Raw genomic sequence first — 16338 nt, 5'->3', positions numbered from 1 at the left:
GCTGACCACTACAGCATGATGCAGTATCAGTTTGGTTATTGTAACAACTCTGTGAGTTAGGTAGTTACAAATACCATTATTTTACCAAGGAGTAAAACAAGGTGCTCACAATTAGTAAGTGACATAACCAAACCTTGAACCCATGGGGATTGGCTAAACCTTCTGATTGTCCACTACACTAAGCTGACTAGGGAATTGGGAGAAAGAAATGATATTCAGAAAACACAATTAAGGGACTTTAACTCCATCAGATAGTGCAAAAATAGGACATAGATGATAAAATTGTCTATTCAGACCCAGATAGTCTAAAAAAGGGATCAGAGGGTGTTGAAATGAGACAAGGAAGGAGAGCAATGACCTGCTTGAAATATCTGTTCTCTCCATTCCAAGTCCTAGTGGTGCTTAATGAGATGCCATATTGCCATTAGCAAGGTACCTTAACAGAGAGTGAGACTGGGAAAGAAGCTGACAGGCAATAATTTCAGGCTTTAGAGTCTCTTAAAAATCAGTTAGCTTCCTGATTTATGTTCAGTTTGGTACTTCTTTATAAGAAGCTCATCTGTCAATTAAGAAGTATTTTACCATGGCCATAGTTGTTGATAATCATCTGATTTATAATAATGGCTAACATTTATATAGTACTTTAAAGTTTAAAAAGCACTTTATAAATATTAACACATTTTGTCCCACGTGTTGTCTCACAACAACCATGGAAAGTAGATGATATTATGATACCATTTTGCAGTTAAAGAAACTGAGGCAGACAGAGATTAAGCGAATTCCCCAGGGTTACACAGTAAATCTCTGAGGTTGGTTTTGAAATAAGGTCTTTCTGACTCCATGTCCAGCACGCTAAATGCTATGCCACTTGGCCACCTCTAGTGTATCTTTTCCACTCTGTCAGGTAATAATGACCTACAGAGAATTTTTGTATCAAAAAATTCCAGATTTGGAAATGAACTCAGAGGCCTTATAATCCAACATTATAAAATGAGGAAACAGGCAACTGACATTCTTTTTTTTTTTTAAAGCAATTGGGGTTAAGTAACTTGCTCAAGGTTACACGGCCAGGTGTTTCTGGGTGGGTACTAAGTGTCTGAGCCCAGGATTCGATCCCCAGGTCATCCCGACACTAGAGCCAGTGCTCTTACTCGCTGTGCTACCTGGCCACCCCAGGCAACTGACATTCTATAGCAGAACACATCATTATATTCATAAAATTGACTGGAAAGAACAGAGGATAGATAATCCCATGGTTTATTATTTCATTAACAAAAAATACAGATGGTTTGGTAGAGTAAAACACAGTATTAAGAGCATGCATATGTAAAAATCATAGAATATCCCTTGAAAGCTGGAACAGAGATAACTTTGTTCAACAACACTGATTATAAATATCAAGTGAAGTGTCAAACAGGGAACTTAGCTTGTCAGAGGTGTTGGTCACTATCATGAAGAATGTCCAGTGCAGAGGCAATGGAGGAGATATTCCCTATAGTTGGTAAGGTTCTTCAGATGGTCCTCTTAGTAGATAATATGGTGTATCAAAGTTCTGCTACATCAAAGTACCTCCTAAATGAGATCAATCAAAAAGCATGTAAGTCTGCCTACTGCATTCCAGGCATTGTCCATAATAACTCAGTTTCCACCTAAGCATTTACATAGGACAAACCAAATGAAAAAATAATATTTATTGTGCATATCTGTGGTTGAACAGGCAGCTTCTATGGCTGGCCTATTTGTGTACATTATTGGACAAACACTGCAAGTAGACAAGGAGCTAGCCAGAGTTGAACTGGCTATTAAATTGGATTGTCCTTGGAAAAGGGTTAATTTGGAAGACAGAATGAGATGCAGTCTATAAAACTAGTGGTAGTACCAATATCAGTTAGGTCATAGATCTATAAAAGTATCAGAGAAACATCCCAAACCAACCTCATCTCATTCTGAGCTTGAGTGCTTCCGACACTATTCTTAGAGCACTGTGCCACATTTAAAAAAAAAATTTTTTTTGCTTTTTGGAGGGCAGCTGGGTTTAAGTGACTTGCCCAAGGTCACACAGCTAGTTTTTGAGTGTGTGTGTGTTAAGTGTCTGAGGCTGGATCCAAACCCAGGTCCTCCTGACTCCAGGGCCGGCACTCTATTCACTGTGCCTCCTAGCCACCCCGTGCCACATTTTTGATCTTATCTTTCATTGCCTGCATTGGCTTCCATTTTTTGTATACATCTCATTAAAATCTAGTTTAGCCAATGAGTTCCCTATGCCTCCTTTTCCCTTTTTTTTCCTCATTGGAATTATTTCTATTTGTGACCTCAGAATTTCATTCTAGAGAGCTTCATCTCTCTCTTTTGGATTCTTTTCTCTCATAGTTTAATCCATAGGATCCTATTTATCCTTTCTTTGTACCCTCTTGAATTCTGCTCTCCAAAAACCTAAGGTGCATGTCAAACTATGTTCAGCTTTCTTTTTTTCTTTTCCAAACTGCAAAAACTGGTAAGGGTCTCCAGATATTTCTGACTATACCTTTTTGGTCAGGATTAGGTTCAGATTAAAAGATTCAGTTGTTGCTTCCTTCGTGTTTTGAAGGATGAAATGACTGTAAGGGGAGAGAGGAGAGGATTGGGAGAGGGGAGGAAAGAACAGATGTCCACATAATTTAATTCACCCATCACTACTAAGTTATGCCTCCATGTAGGACTTTTATCTCTTTCCCAAATTCCCCATATCCAGGTGGCCTCTGGTATAAACTAATGGCAATGTTTCTTCCATTTCTTCCTCAGTTAAGCTTCACCTAACTTCACAGGGACCTTTTAAGGTTGTAATAATCATGCAACAAGAGACCTCAAAGTTCCTACTATTGCTAACACCCACCTCATTTTCACCATCTTTCTAAATCTATTACTTTTTAAAACTTCTTCCGTTCTTAGTCCCCAAAAAACATTTGGAAGGATCTTATTCTTTTTGTGTGCCAATGGGATGAAGTCTGTGGACCCCTTCTTAGAATGTTTTTAAGTGCATAGGATTACAAAGGAAGCCAATTAAAGTTATCAAAACATTAAAAAAACAACAAGGTCATGGGCTCTAGATTAAGAGTTTCTGCTTCATTCCCAGTTCTGAGCAAACAAGAATATTACCCTTGACAACAGTACCTTAACAAATGGTTTTTTTTTTAATTTTTTTCTTTGAATAGAAACTAGAATTCAAGTTTCTCTCACACCAAATAAGAATTGAGAATAAATTCACTATGTTTCTGTTGTTAGTAAAAGGTATGTCAATTAGTACATGTAGTGTTGGTACCATACTATGAAAGCTGAAGAAAACATACATCCTTCCTTTCTAATTTTTGTTGTTGTTTCAGTCATGTCTGACTCTTCATGACCCCATTTGGGGTTTTCTTGGCAAAGATACTGGAGTGGTTTGCCATTTCCTTCTCCAGTTCATTTTACAGATGAGGAAACTGAGACAAATCTAATGAAGTGACTTGCCTAGGGTCACACAGCTTGTAAGTGTCTAAAGGTGGATTTGAACTTAGGAAGGTGAGTCCCTGACTCCAGGCCTGGTCAGCACTCTATACATTATGCCACCTAGCTGCCCTAATAACAATTATTAAATTAAATATGTGGCATGTGCTACCTGTCACAGTCATAGTGTTAGATAGTTTTGCTTCATATTTTGGGGAAATACACTTTGTAAGCATTGGAGGGTTTGGGTGTTTGGGGAGTATCTGTTGTTTCAAAATAAAACATATCATTGAAAAAAATGAAATAAAAAGGTAGACTGGATTTGGATACTGTGTGATTCAAAAATAATAATAGCTAACATTTAAATAACACTTTATGATTTTAAAGCATTGTCACCCACACTATTTCATTTGGTTCCCACGGCTAGCTGTGACCTCAAAGAAGTTAAATAACTTCTCTGAATGTTAGTTTCCTCACGTATGAAAAAGGGATAGTAATACTTTCACTTAGCACAATGCCTAGCACATAGTAGGTACTTAAAAAATGCCAATTAATGGATTCACAAGGTTGTCATGTGGAAAGTACTTTGAAAAACTCAAAGCACAAAACATAATTTTATTATTATTATTATAATACCTGTTTTACAATGAAAAACTGAGGACTAAAGATGTGAGGTAATTTGCCACATGTTAGTCAGATAGCTCACTGGTAGCAGAACCAGGGATCCTGCTTCCTAATGGATAATTCTTTCCATTATACAAATGGTTTTCAACCTTTTCAAGTATGAAGACACTTTTTTAATCTCAGAAAATATATCTTCATCACAATGGTACTATTACTGCCCATTGAATGAGAATGTAGATAATGAGCTATTATGAGTACTGTACTGTTTATAAATGATTTTGTTATTTTATCTTGGTAGTATCTACATATATTTGAAAAATAACATGCAAGATACTACTTATTCAATCTTTAAAAGATACATTTGTATATTTATTATCCCGAGTCATTTAATGAGAAGAGATCCTTTATAATAATTCTTCAAAAACCACTCCACCATGCTGTTCGTAATCCATTCATTTACTAGGATTGAAAAGAATGTATTTTTCCAGCTCTTCACCATTTTTTGATACCATGCTAGCCTTAATAGCTACTTACCGGTATATGCAGCACAAGTAACAATTTGTGCTCAACATACAGAAAAAGGTTAGATTATATTAATTTTACCACCAGTGTACCACACTGTAGAACAGGATGTGTTTTGGGGGAAAAAATGTAAAATGATGAATTGTTTATTTATAAAGGTTTACACCCTGGTGTCATGAACTTAGAAGAGTAACATTTTTCAGTCTATCTGCAAGTGTGCAATAGAAGTGCTTATAGAAAATTATTCTTTCAGTTGCTAGGGAATCGTAAATAGATTCCCTTACTTAATACATACTTGGCAGTAATCTAACTTCAGTGCAACATCTATTACCTACATTCTAGTGAATTCATTTTCTGAATATTGAAGCTCAAAGTACTATACTTACCCTTCCTCAGTTGCCTAAAGACTGAATCAAAGTTTTCCAAGTAATTTCTCCAAGTATTACTCATTATAAACACTAAATGGAGCAAAACAAATACTTCACCAAATAACATTTTCCTTGGAGAGCGGGTGTGTATGTTCTCTCTTTCTGAGATTAAAAAACCCTGCTCAGACCAATGGAGATAACTAGAATTGTTTGCTTTGGGAATGTGAGGATGGGCAGTTCCAAATTTCTCTCTCCCAGACAAATGAACTCACACCCCTGGGCGGACAGATTGGGGAGGGCAGTGAACAGTTTTCTTTCATTTTAAGTCAAAGCCCCTTTTGGAAGCAGTATCGTTGACATCTTGGATCCCAACCTTTAACTTGCTCCTTACTACTGCTAGCTACTGATTCTTTGCACCAAGCTCAGACTTCCTGTTTCAGACCTTTACCTCATTTCTGCTCTCTAGGTTATTAATCCTTATTCCTAGATCCTGGCAGTAATAATCTTCAATTAGCCATTTCCAAACATGCTAGGTCATTGAAGAAAAGTAGCACTTAAACTTTTAGTGTCCATCTCCCTCCCCCATCCCCAACCCCAGAGTTTTACCATGCACATAAAAGAAAGCACAACACAGAGAAAGGAGCATTGGACAGACAGCCAAGACACCTGGGTTGGAATCGTTATTATGTCTCTTTCATACTGTGCGACCTTGGACAAATCACTTAATGTCTCTGGGCCTAGGTGAGTTGGATTGAAGAGTCTTCCACCTGAGTTCTTTGCTAAAATCCTGCTCTGGGGCTTCTTTTGTTAATTCTACTTCTTAGACTCTCTCGTTTCCTTCAAAACTCATCTCAAGTATTATTTTCTACATGAAGCCTTTCCTGATTCCTCCATCTGTTGTTACCCCTCCCCAGTTACCTCATATTTATTTTGTATGTAATTTTGTGTGTATAGTCTCACCAAATAGTATGTAAATTCCTTGAGGGCAGGAACCATTTCCTTTTGTCATTGTTTCCCTGGTGCCTAGGGAAGCATCAGAGCATAGTGACATGTGAGCTGGCCTCCAAGTCAGGTACACCTGGTTCAGGTCTCTTTTTTGGTACATACTTGCCATGTGATCATGGGCAAGTCATCTAATCTCCCAGTGATCCAGGCTACTCTCCGACTTATAAAGGTGTTGATTTTCATTAGTGGAGGGAATTTCTTCACCTACGAAATCCCCTGTATCAGTGAAATCACAGTTCCCATCCAGTCTCAGTCCCTACCACGTACCATTGGATTCTTGAAATGGAGGTCACCAGCAACTCAAGTGCAAGCTTTGGCAAATGCAACCCAAGACAAGAAACAGATTGCACATCTGGTGGAGGAGTAGCCTAGTCATGCTCAAAGAGGCTCATCCCCAGTCTGTTGACCACTAGATAATGTTTTTTTTTGGCCACAGTAATCCATAAAACCATCTACTAATATATGGGGGTTTGTGATCTGTTCTACAGAAAGGAGTACCAAGATATAGGAAATCTTTGAAGTATTGGAGTTGAAGCCAGTTTTAAAAGCCTTGTTTATCTATAGGCAGTGATTATTATGTGAGCCCCTTACAGCCTTTAGTCAGCTCTTCCACAGTACCCTCTGCATCCTGTATACTTTGTGAGATAATCAGATTTGGAGTTGGGGCTGGAGTGACATTCATATTGGGGGGTTATAAAAGAGACTTAATTCTCTAAGAATCTTTTTAGACCCATGTTGGGGTTATACCCATGAAATTAAGCTCTGGCCCAAATGCCCAGGACCTGAAAGAAATCTTGGAGGAGGTCTTAATGAAAATCAGACTATACCTCAAAGAAACTAAACTCACTCTGTCTGTCCTTTTGGCTTGAATTTCAAGAAATCTGTGTATGAGGAAGAGATGGTGTTATTTGCTCCAGGCAGAACAAGCAGGGGAGGAACAAATCCCTTGACTCAGAGGGATCTCTGCAAGACACTGCATCATCAATAAAGTACACACCCTGATATTTAAGCTCAAAAATATTTTAAAACTTTAAAATTGTGCCTCCTTTCATTATCATATTAACAAACATATATTGAGCATCTGATCTGGAGAAGACTGTGGGTTCAAGGGCATAAGACAATTCCTGCCTTCAAGAGCTTGCCGTCTAGAGAGATTAGAATTAGACTGGACTTATAGGATGGTAAAGCTGTAAGACTTTAGGGATCACTTATTCCAGGTGCTTGATTTTATACATAATGAAGCAGAAGCCCAGAGAGGTTAAGTAATGCACCCCCACAAGGTACCACCATAGAGCTGAAATTAGATCTCAGGTGTCTGACACCCAGTAAAGTTCTCTTTGTACCGTATTCTGATGCCTCCATATGTAGGTAGAAATGTCTTTGTGTGCTCTGGGAATATATAATTTAGAATCATGTGATCATAGATTTACAACCGGAAAGGACCTCAGAGGTTATCTAATCCAACCCCCTTTATTTTATGGATGAGAAAACTGAAGCTCAGAGAAGGTTGTCATTTAAAAAATTTTTTTTTTTGCTTTTTGGAGTGCAGGGCAATTGGAGTTAAGTGACTTGCCCAAGGTCACACAGCTAGTAAGTGTTAAGTGTTTGAGGTCAGATTTGAACTCAGGTCCTCCTGACTCCAGGGCTGGTGCTCTATTCACTGCACCACCTGGCCACCCCAGGTTGTCATTTTCTTGAGCTCACACAGGGAGTACATAGCCAAGGATCAGGGAGGCTAGGTGGTGCAGTGAATAGAGCACCAGCCCTGGAGTCAGGAGGATCTGAGTTCAAATCCAGCCTCAGACACTTAACACAAAACACTAGCCATGTGACCTTGGGCAAGTCACTTAGCCCCAAGTGCCCTACCTTCCCCCTCAAAAAAAAAAAAAAGAAGAATCCAAGGATTTACGATTCAAACCCAGGCCCTCTCACTCCAGAGCTAGTGATCTTCCATCCCATACTGCCTTCCAAAGTCATCCACAGAAGGAAACCCACCCTTTTACTCCAAAGAGCTGTCACTGATGCTTTATTAACTCACTTTTAGCTGCTGACTGCTTTTATTCCTTTCTCCTAATCTTATAGCTCTTGTTCCTGAGTATTTGTGCTATGTTCCACTGTCCATTATGACACAAACATGTGGAATGACCTCTTCCTTCAGCCCAGGGCTTTATTCCTAGGAAACCAAGTTACTGTAATCAGATAATGTTACATCAGATGGTGTAGGACGTACATAATCAGATAATGTTACATCAGATGGTGTGGGACGTACATAGAGCATGACTCTCAGCTGAGACAACCTCTCTATTTAGTGTCGAAGACTTCTCTTGAAATATGTGCAGCTACAAAGCCTACAGACAGTCCTCAAGATGCTCCTAGTGTTAAATTGGCTATTCAGAGTTGTTCATGAAGGATACAAACAAGTACCCTGGAAAAAATACTAGATTTGGAATCAGAAGACCTGGGTTTGAGTCCTGACACTGTCACTGGTTACCTGTGTGATCTTGGGGAAGTCACATCACTTCCTGCAAGTTCAGTTTCTTATCTGTAAAATGGGAATCATGCCTGTATGCTCTACTTAGAGAGTTGTTAAAAAGAAAGTGTTTCATAAACTAAAAATGCTGAATTCAGTTATTATTAATTCAACATTGGATCTCTTACTTCTGTTTTTCTTTCTTTAGCTTCTGGCCACCCTCACTGCTTCTTCTGCCACCTTGAACTTGGTTCTGACCGGGAAGTGCCTTCCAGATTTGCCCACCACGTAAATGTTGAGTTCAACATGCCAACCACCTCTGCCTCCAAAGCCTCCATCAGATCCATCTCTGTGGAAGACAAGACTGATGTCAGGAAATGGGTTAACTATTCTGCACACTACAGCTACAAGGTAGTATTAATTTGGGGTTGATGAACATTCCTAGATGTGTTTATTTTCCCACCATCACTACTCTTTCTTTCATAAAAGTCTTACCTACTTTCAGGCCTCATCATGGAGTGGAAAGATCAACCCTAAGGTTCTTGAAGGCTGTACCTATCGAGCATGAACAGGTCCTATCAAGCTGAAAATGTTTTGAGTGTGGAACCAATAATAATCTGTGGGTCTGACTTCTAAGGGCATATCCCCTTGGGTAGTAGCTTCCTAATTGGTCTCCCTGCCTTAAATTTCTCTCCACTTTAATCTAGCCTCCAAATAACATCCAAAATTATTTTCTTCAAGTATAGATCTGATCATGTTGTTTCCCTATATAATAAACTCCAGAGCCTCCTCTTGCCTCTAGAACAAAATATAAGCGCCTTGATTTGTCTTTTAAAGCCTTTTACAATCCACCTTCCCAATTGTATATATATTACTCTCCTCCCTGCTCCCTACAGTTTAACAACCAACTCCTTCCGTTCCTTGTACAAAACACTATCTCCCATCTCCATGCCTCTGCAATGGTTATCTCCCATTCTTGGAACATTCCCTCTTTCATCTATACCTGTTAGAATCTCTTCTTTCCTTCAAAACAAAGCTCAAGTATGACTTTATGTGTCAGCCTTTCCTAATTCCTCCATCTGCTATTGCCAACCCCACATCCTAAAAAAATTACCTCATATTTATATTGTATGTAAGTATAATTAATATACAAGTATACATAATCTTATATGTATGTGTGTAGATATACACATGTGTGTATATATGCATATATAATGTGTATATTATACGTGTGCATATATTTGTTTATATGCATGATATCTACCTGTCTACAGGCATGTTACCTGTCTAAAGTTAACCCTTTACATGATAGATGGGTTGGAATGTAAATTCCTTGAGGGCAAAGGCTGTTTCACAGTAATTAGAGATTTGGCCTCAAAGCCAGGATCACCTGGGTTCGAGTCCCATCTTTGACACATGTGGGCTCTGTGACTATGGATAAATTACTTAACTTCTCAGTGCTGCTCTGTGGCTATAGATTACAAAGAAAGTGCTGATCTGTGTTGGTGGAAGGATTTTTCTCTCCCAGAGCTTCCCTAAATGAGTGACATCACAGGTCCAATTTAGTTCCTATCACAGGACAGTTATAGGACAGACCCTTTCACCAGCACCTGTCCAGTCACAGGGCAGTCCCAGTCCCTATCGCCAATATGTAACAGAATGTCTGGCACATAGTAGGAACTCAAAAGCTTTTTGATAGATTAAGTGATTGGCTAGTCATGCTAAGTTCATGAGGGCTCATCACCCAAAGTTTGGTTTCAGGCTAGTAAAACTTTTTTGGCTCTAATAACTCATTAAGGTAAGTATTAAGGAATAGAGGTTTTTGCCTGTCTGTGTCAGTGGAAGACTCATAACAATGAAATCAAGGGTGTTGAAATTGAAGGAGTATTTCCCCCAGCCTATATCTCTTCATCCTCTTCCTTGCTACAAATGACAGATGGGGAAATCTGCTTTCATGCTGAAATAGTAGGGTAAAGTAGAATAGGAAAGAAAAATAATTGAAAATGACAGATTGGGTTAAAAAAAAGGCAAAAGGGGATTAAAAATTTCTCTATATTTTGTATCTACAATACCTAGCACATACTAGTTTCTCTATAAATTCCTTTTCAATTAATTTATCCATTGATTTTTATTTTTGCCTTCCCACCATTATCAAAGAAGAGAGAAACAGAAGTATGGTGGAAGGAATATTTGAGGTTTCTGTTATAATTTGTACAGCAGAGAAGAGGAATTGAAGATGGCAGATTTATGGCAGGCAAGTTAGGAACCCAAAGCAAAAATTGTTGCTGCAGGGATGGTTGATGTGAAACTTAGAATAAAGGTAGGAAATGATCAGTCTGCCCCCTTTGGCTTGCCACCATTAAAAAAAAAAAAGTTAAAGAAATTTCTTGTATAGCAGCAAAACCATGAAGGTGGAGAAAAACGTTATTACAGCTTTGTGATATGCATACAAAGCTATGTCTAGGCAGGTTCTTTACTGACAGACTGGGTACAAGACTGGGTAAGAGAGTGATTTCCAAAAGGAAGGAGGAAGTGTTTATTTAAGGAGTACAAGGCCCAGTAGTTATAACTCTTTCTTACCTTCATTTGGTACTTTTTTCCAAAGTGCTTTCATATTATCTCACGTTTCTGATGCCAAATTCCCTAACCACCAGAAAGAACAAGGGCTCCCTCTTGTGGGATTTTTTTTCAGCCCTAAAACTCAAAAGTCTGTCCATGTATCTTATTTTATTGCCCTAGAACCTGAGTATCATAAAATACCAAGGGTGCTGATTAAAATCCCAGTATACTCAAGACCTACTCTAGTGTGCTTATCCCTGAGTTCTCTAAGGTTATGCTGGCAGAATATAAAGGCTTCAAGAACAGACCAAACAAGGGGCAAATGTGGTCTAGGAGCCAGCCACACAGTGTGCAGGGACTTGTCACCAGAAGGTTGGTCAATGAGTATTTTCAGCTTCTGAAAAGCATGATAATCTAACACCCCAGGGAAATCTCACATCCTTGGAGCTGCCATAAAGAACAGCCTTGTGATGACATCCTAGTATTATAAACCTTATACCACTTGACTTAACAAAAATTTTCTCTACATCTTTGTCCCTTTTACAGTATGACTCCCTCATAACTTTTGCCGTATAAGTATAAAGTTTCAGGATTCTCTAGAAAATGTGGGCAAAGTTTTTTTTAAGGCAAAGAAAGGACTTGAGATAGAAGGATAAAATATCATCAAATGGAACCAAAATTGTTAATTTTTCTCAATCAGGCCTTAATATTTTCATTTTAAAAAGGCTTTAAATCAAGGCTCTTTGCAAAGAAGGGTCTTTTATATAAGACCACCAGAACAATGGACTTTATAGGAGGTAGAATTATTTTAAATCTAACTTCACGGGGCGGGGGGGGGGGAAGAGGCACATGAGAATCAGTTGGCCTATGATCAGAATGGTCCTGTGAAAGTAAATTTTCTGCCTGTTTTTGGTATTAGGTACCCCTTTTCTTTTTCTTGGGAGAAGGTAGATTTATACCTTTAAAAGTATGCTATTCTTAAAGACTGAAGTTGAGATTTGCCTACCCCCTAAACATTTAGTTTCATGTGGCTACAAACTCTTCTACCATCCCTGATGGTAGAGTTTATTTGTTAGACTCTATTATTATAGTGAGTTTGTTTATTAGACTATATTATTAGTATTATTATTACATTAGATTATTAGATCAGAACTTCTTATAATTATATAATTTTGAAATTAGAAAAATCCTTAGATATTATACAAGCTAGCACCTTCATTTATAGAATAGAAAGTTGAGGCCCAGAGAGTTTATGTGGCTTCCTCAAAGTTCCATAGTAGTAAATAACAGAACCAAGAGAATTGGAATTCTCTCAACTCTAAGAAAATGTTCATCCTCTTCTGTGCCATGGAAAAGGAATAACCTAATAGCTTTTTTAGGAGAAAAATTTTGTTATGGAAATTTAAGTTCCTTCCCCCTCTCCCCATCGCTACTTTTTTTTTATTTTAATTTTTAGTTTTCAACATTCATTTCAATAAGATTTTGAGTTTCAGATTTTTCCCTGACTTTCCCCTGTCCCCCACCCCAAGATAGAAAGCATATTGAATACCCTTTCCCCTAATCTGCTCTCTCTTATATCTTCCCCCATCCTCCCCTCTAACTTTCTAGTAGGGCAAGATGGATTTCTATACCCCAGTGCCTATATATCTTATTTTCCAGTTGCAATCATCACTACTTTTTTTAAGGGAGAAAAATTAAGCTACATTTGTAAGATAGTGGTTAATTTTTAGGCAAATATTTCAGAAAAGTCTCTCCTTTACAAATAAACCTCTAAAATTATGGAATCTGGGCGATATATTGATGCTGAGAGGACTTTCTCTCTATCAGCTAAGATAAAGAGATGAAAGCTGCCTAAGAAATAGCAAAAAGGACCATAATGATTTCTTTAAGGACTCCCTTCCCAGTCTTGATCTGAGAAGCATGAACTCAGTGGAACTGAAGTTTTATTTTGATTCCCTTTTTATAGTCTTTTAGCTTTTGATCAAGGCTTATTAATTGTACTAATTAATGGCTTTGAGGTTAAAATATTTCCTTAAAGTTTGCACTAGATTTGTAATAATAAAAACCTTTCATTTGTTTAACATTTAACATTTTACAAAGCATTTTCTCATGCACTATCTCATTTGAGCATCACAACACTATTATGAGAATCAAGTGGACTTGAGGAAGTATTACTTTACCTAATTTACAGATGAGGAAATAAGCTCAAAGAGACTAACCATCTTGCCCGGGTCACCCAGTTAGTGAGAGTCAGAATCAGGATACAAATCTAGGTCTTCTGATACTAAGTCCAGTCCTCCTGTTTCTGTACTCTGTGACCTTTCATGGGCTTTCTAAAACACTATGATGACTAAAACTACATGAGAAGAATGTTAGTGATGGTTGTCTCCAATGGGCTCTCATGCTTGGGTATGTTGAGTTGGAGGTAATTTTTGCCAAGATCTAGAAATAAGGATCAATAACTGGAGCCTAGGGGGAAAAATTGAAGATCTTAGGGCCAAAAGGTTAGAAAAGGATCTGTGGAGTTTTGGGGTGACAGTGGTAGATAGGAAGCCAAAAGTCTGGAGTCTGGGAGGTCAACCATATTGGAAATAGTGATGATGGTAGCTAACATTTACATAGCACCTACTATGTGTTGAGCACTGTGCTAAGTGCTTTACAAATATTTAATTTGATCCTCATAACAACTGTAAGAGGTAGGTGCTGTTATTATTCCCATTTTGAGGAAACTGAGGCAAAAATAGGTTAAGTGACTTGCTCAGGGTCACACAGCTATTCAGAGACTGAAATGGAGCTCAGGTCTTCCTAACATCAGGCTCAGTACTCTAACCACTTCATTATCACCTAGCTCCCTCTTTCCATGTTTACCTCATAACAAGTTTATGGAGATCAAGACAAAGGGTCTAGAGTTCAGGAGGTTTCCAGAGAAGAGTCATAGTACCAATAACCAAAGACAAAAAAATAAATATGCTCCTTCATGGTTTAGGGGAAAGAAGATTGGATTTAGAATAATGAAGCCTACCTTTCATAGCTTTAAGTTCCAACTTATTAGTTAAGGCACTTACTAGCTGTGTGACCTTGGACAAATGACCCAACCTCTTTGGGCCTCCATTTTCTCATTTGTTAAAAAAAAATGATAATATTTATTTATACCTCTTATTTCACAAGATTATTGTGAGGAGCAAATGAGAAAATGCATATTAAACACCCCATAAATGGAGGCCTTCTTATGGAGGTAAGGAAACCACTTTGGGCTATGTTCTAAAAGGGATTCTTGTAAAGATACAGGTTGGCTGGAATATTATGCTTTGTAATAATAGCCAAAGAATGAAATACATATGAGTTGTTGTTATGGAGAGAATAGGAAAGAAACTATTTGCCCTTTGGCTCCTCTTTATTCTTCTGCCTGGGTATTGAAGCCCTGAGTCCACAGGAAGAACTACAATGTTTTCAGTGAACTCTGATGCTGGTTGAGGCAGAGGTAAGCAGGTTGAAGCTATAGCGATGCTTTAATATTGACAACCAAAGGAAGCAATGTCATAGTAAAAAGAGGAATGAATTTGGGATAAGAGAATCTGGGTTCAAATCCTAGGTCTGCCATTTTCTGCCCATGTGGCCGTGGATGATTCATTTAACTTCTCTGGGCCTCAGTTCCCTCATCTTGTATAATAGAGAAGCAGATTTTTAACTAGATCCCCTCTAATTTCCCTCTCAGATCTAAATCCATAATTCTGTGGTTTCCCCTTCCTCCCCCCTCTACTCCCAGTTAGCTCTATTGACTGGGTTACAGCAATAGGCGGGGCCTGGTGGCATCTGTATGTCTAACCCTACCTACTAGAGAGGATACTGGGGACAACAGCAGATCGTAGGATCACTGATTTAGCCAATCAGTCAGTCAGTTAATCAGCATTCCTTAAGCATTTACTATTTGCCATGTAGAGATTCAGAGAAAGGCAGGGAAGAGAGGAGAGAGTGGTCCCTGGCCTAAAGGAGCTCATAATCTAATCGGGTATATAATACACAAACAGCTACGTACATAGAAGAGACATGTGATATAAATGTGAGGTGATCTCAGAGAGAGGACACTCAAAGTGGAAGGGAGAGGTCGAAGGAAGAGAGGCTAGAAAAGCCTCTTGAAGATGATATTTGAGCCTGAGTCTTCTGGGAAGCTAGGAGTCAGAGGTGAGGAGAGAAAGCATTCCAGGGATGAAGGACAGCCAGCCAGTGAAAAAAGCTCAGAGCCGGAGTAGCAATTTCATTCTGTGCTTGTGAAATACTGCTTGTATCACCCTAGGAGACCTTGAGAATAAAAACAAACCACAAACCCCTACTTTTTGATACTTCAGAATAGATCTATAAGTACTCCTTTGCTGACATTGCACCAGAAAATTAGGAACAGCAAGAAGGCCCGTGTGGCTGCATCATTGAATGTATAGAAGGGAATAAGGCAGAAGATAGAAAGATTTTTTTAAATGCCAAGTTGTGAACGGCCTGCAAGAGAGATGTGGCTATGTGAGTAGACAGAGGAAGACGTAGAAGAGAGATATTGTGAAGGTAAAAAGGACACCATAACAGGATTAGAGGAAATTTAGTCTAGTCTAAAACTCCCTCATTGTATAGAGGAGAAAATTGAGGCCCAAAGTCGCATAGGTTATGACAAACAGGATTTAAACCCAGGTCCAAATCCAGCCTCCTTTCCATTACACTATAACTACCTTGATTAGAGTTTAAAGAGCTTTTTTTTCCTTTTGTTTTTATTATATTCTTTCCTATTTAATTTACTTATTTTCTTGGCAGGTGGAAATTGAACAGAAACAGAATTTGAAATCGGACTTTGAGGGAGATGAAATTGAAAATCCCAAGGAGTGTGGGGTTCAGTGAACAAGATGTATTGCACCGAAGCAACGATGGCTTCTCATCCTGCCTAAGAGAAGTACAAGTCAGTACTTTACCACAACCACTCGTCAATGGGGCAGTGTCTTGGAATTTCCTGCTCAAAGCCTCCTGGATTTAGACAGGAAACTGAATGGTGGTTGGTCTGGCAAGGCTGGTTGGCTTTAGATTATGCATTGAACATGTAGTTCAATTGACTTTGGGGGCTTACTGTCCAATTAAGCCTGCCTATCTCCCTGACTTTTCTCTGCTTGCCTTTCAGAAGTGATGTGTGGTATATAGACTGCTTTAGACATAACACCTTCCATCTCAGAGTTGGAATATTTCCCCATGATACGTATTCTTCCATCACTTGTGTGAGTTTCCTTTGGAAAAAAGACATGTGTGGTGTGTGTGTGTGTGTGTGTGTGTGTGTGTGTGTGTGTGTGTGTGTGT

At 38.6% G+C, this 16338-nt stretch overlaps 1 protein-coding gene across 4 annotated transcripts in view; it reads left to right on the top strand.

Annotated features, from left to right (window-relative positions):
- The window catches only part of STON2 (stonin 2), a 186249-nt gene that overhangs the window by 162928 nt on the left and 6983 nt on the right, over positions 1-16338 (top strand). For all 4 annotated transcript variants that reach the window (XM_069092362.1, XM_069092359.1, XM_069092360.1 and 1 more), the window contains 2 exons: positions 8660-8862; positions 15808-16338. The exon at positions 15808-16338 is cut by the window's right edge and continues 6983 nt beyond it. In XM_069092362.1, coding sequence (XP_068948463.1) covers positions 8660-8862; positions 15808-15891 — 287 coding nt within the window. In that variant the 3' untranslated portion in view covers positions 15892-16338. The remainder of the gene's footprint in view (positions 1-8659; positions 8863-15807) is intronic.

Source organism: Petaurus breviceps, unplaced genomic scaffold, assembly GCF_028583685.1.
Source record: "Petaurus breviceps papuanus isolate PSGF00001 unplaced genomic scaffold, PetGlider_PUasm1.0 189, whole genome shotgun sequence".
Lineage (NCBI taxonomy): Eukaryota > Metazoa > Chordata > Mammalia > Diprotodontia > Petauridae > Petaurus > Petaurus breviceps.
This window is presented reverse-complemented; position numbering and strand designations above follow the sequence as displayed.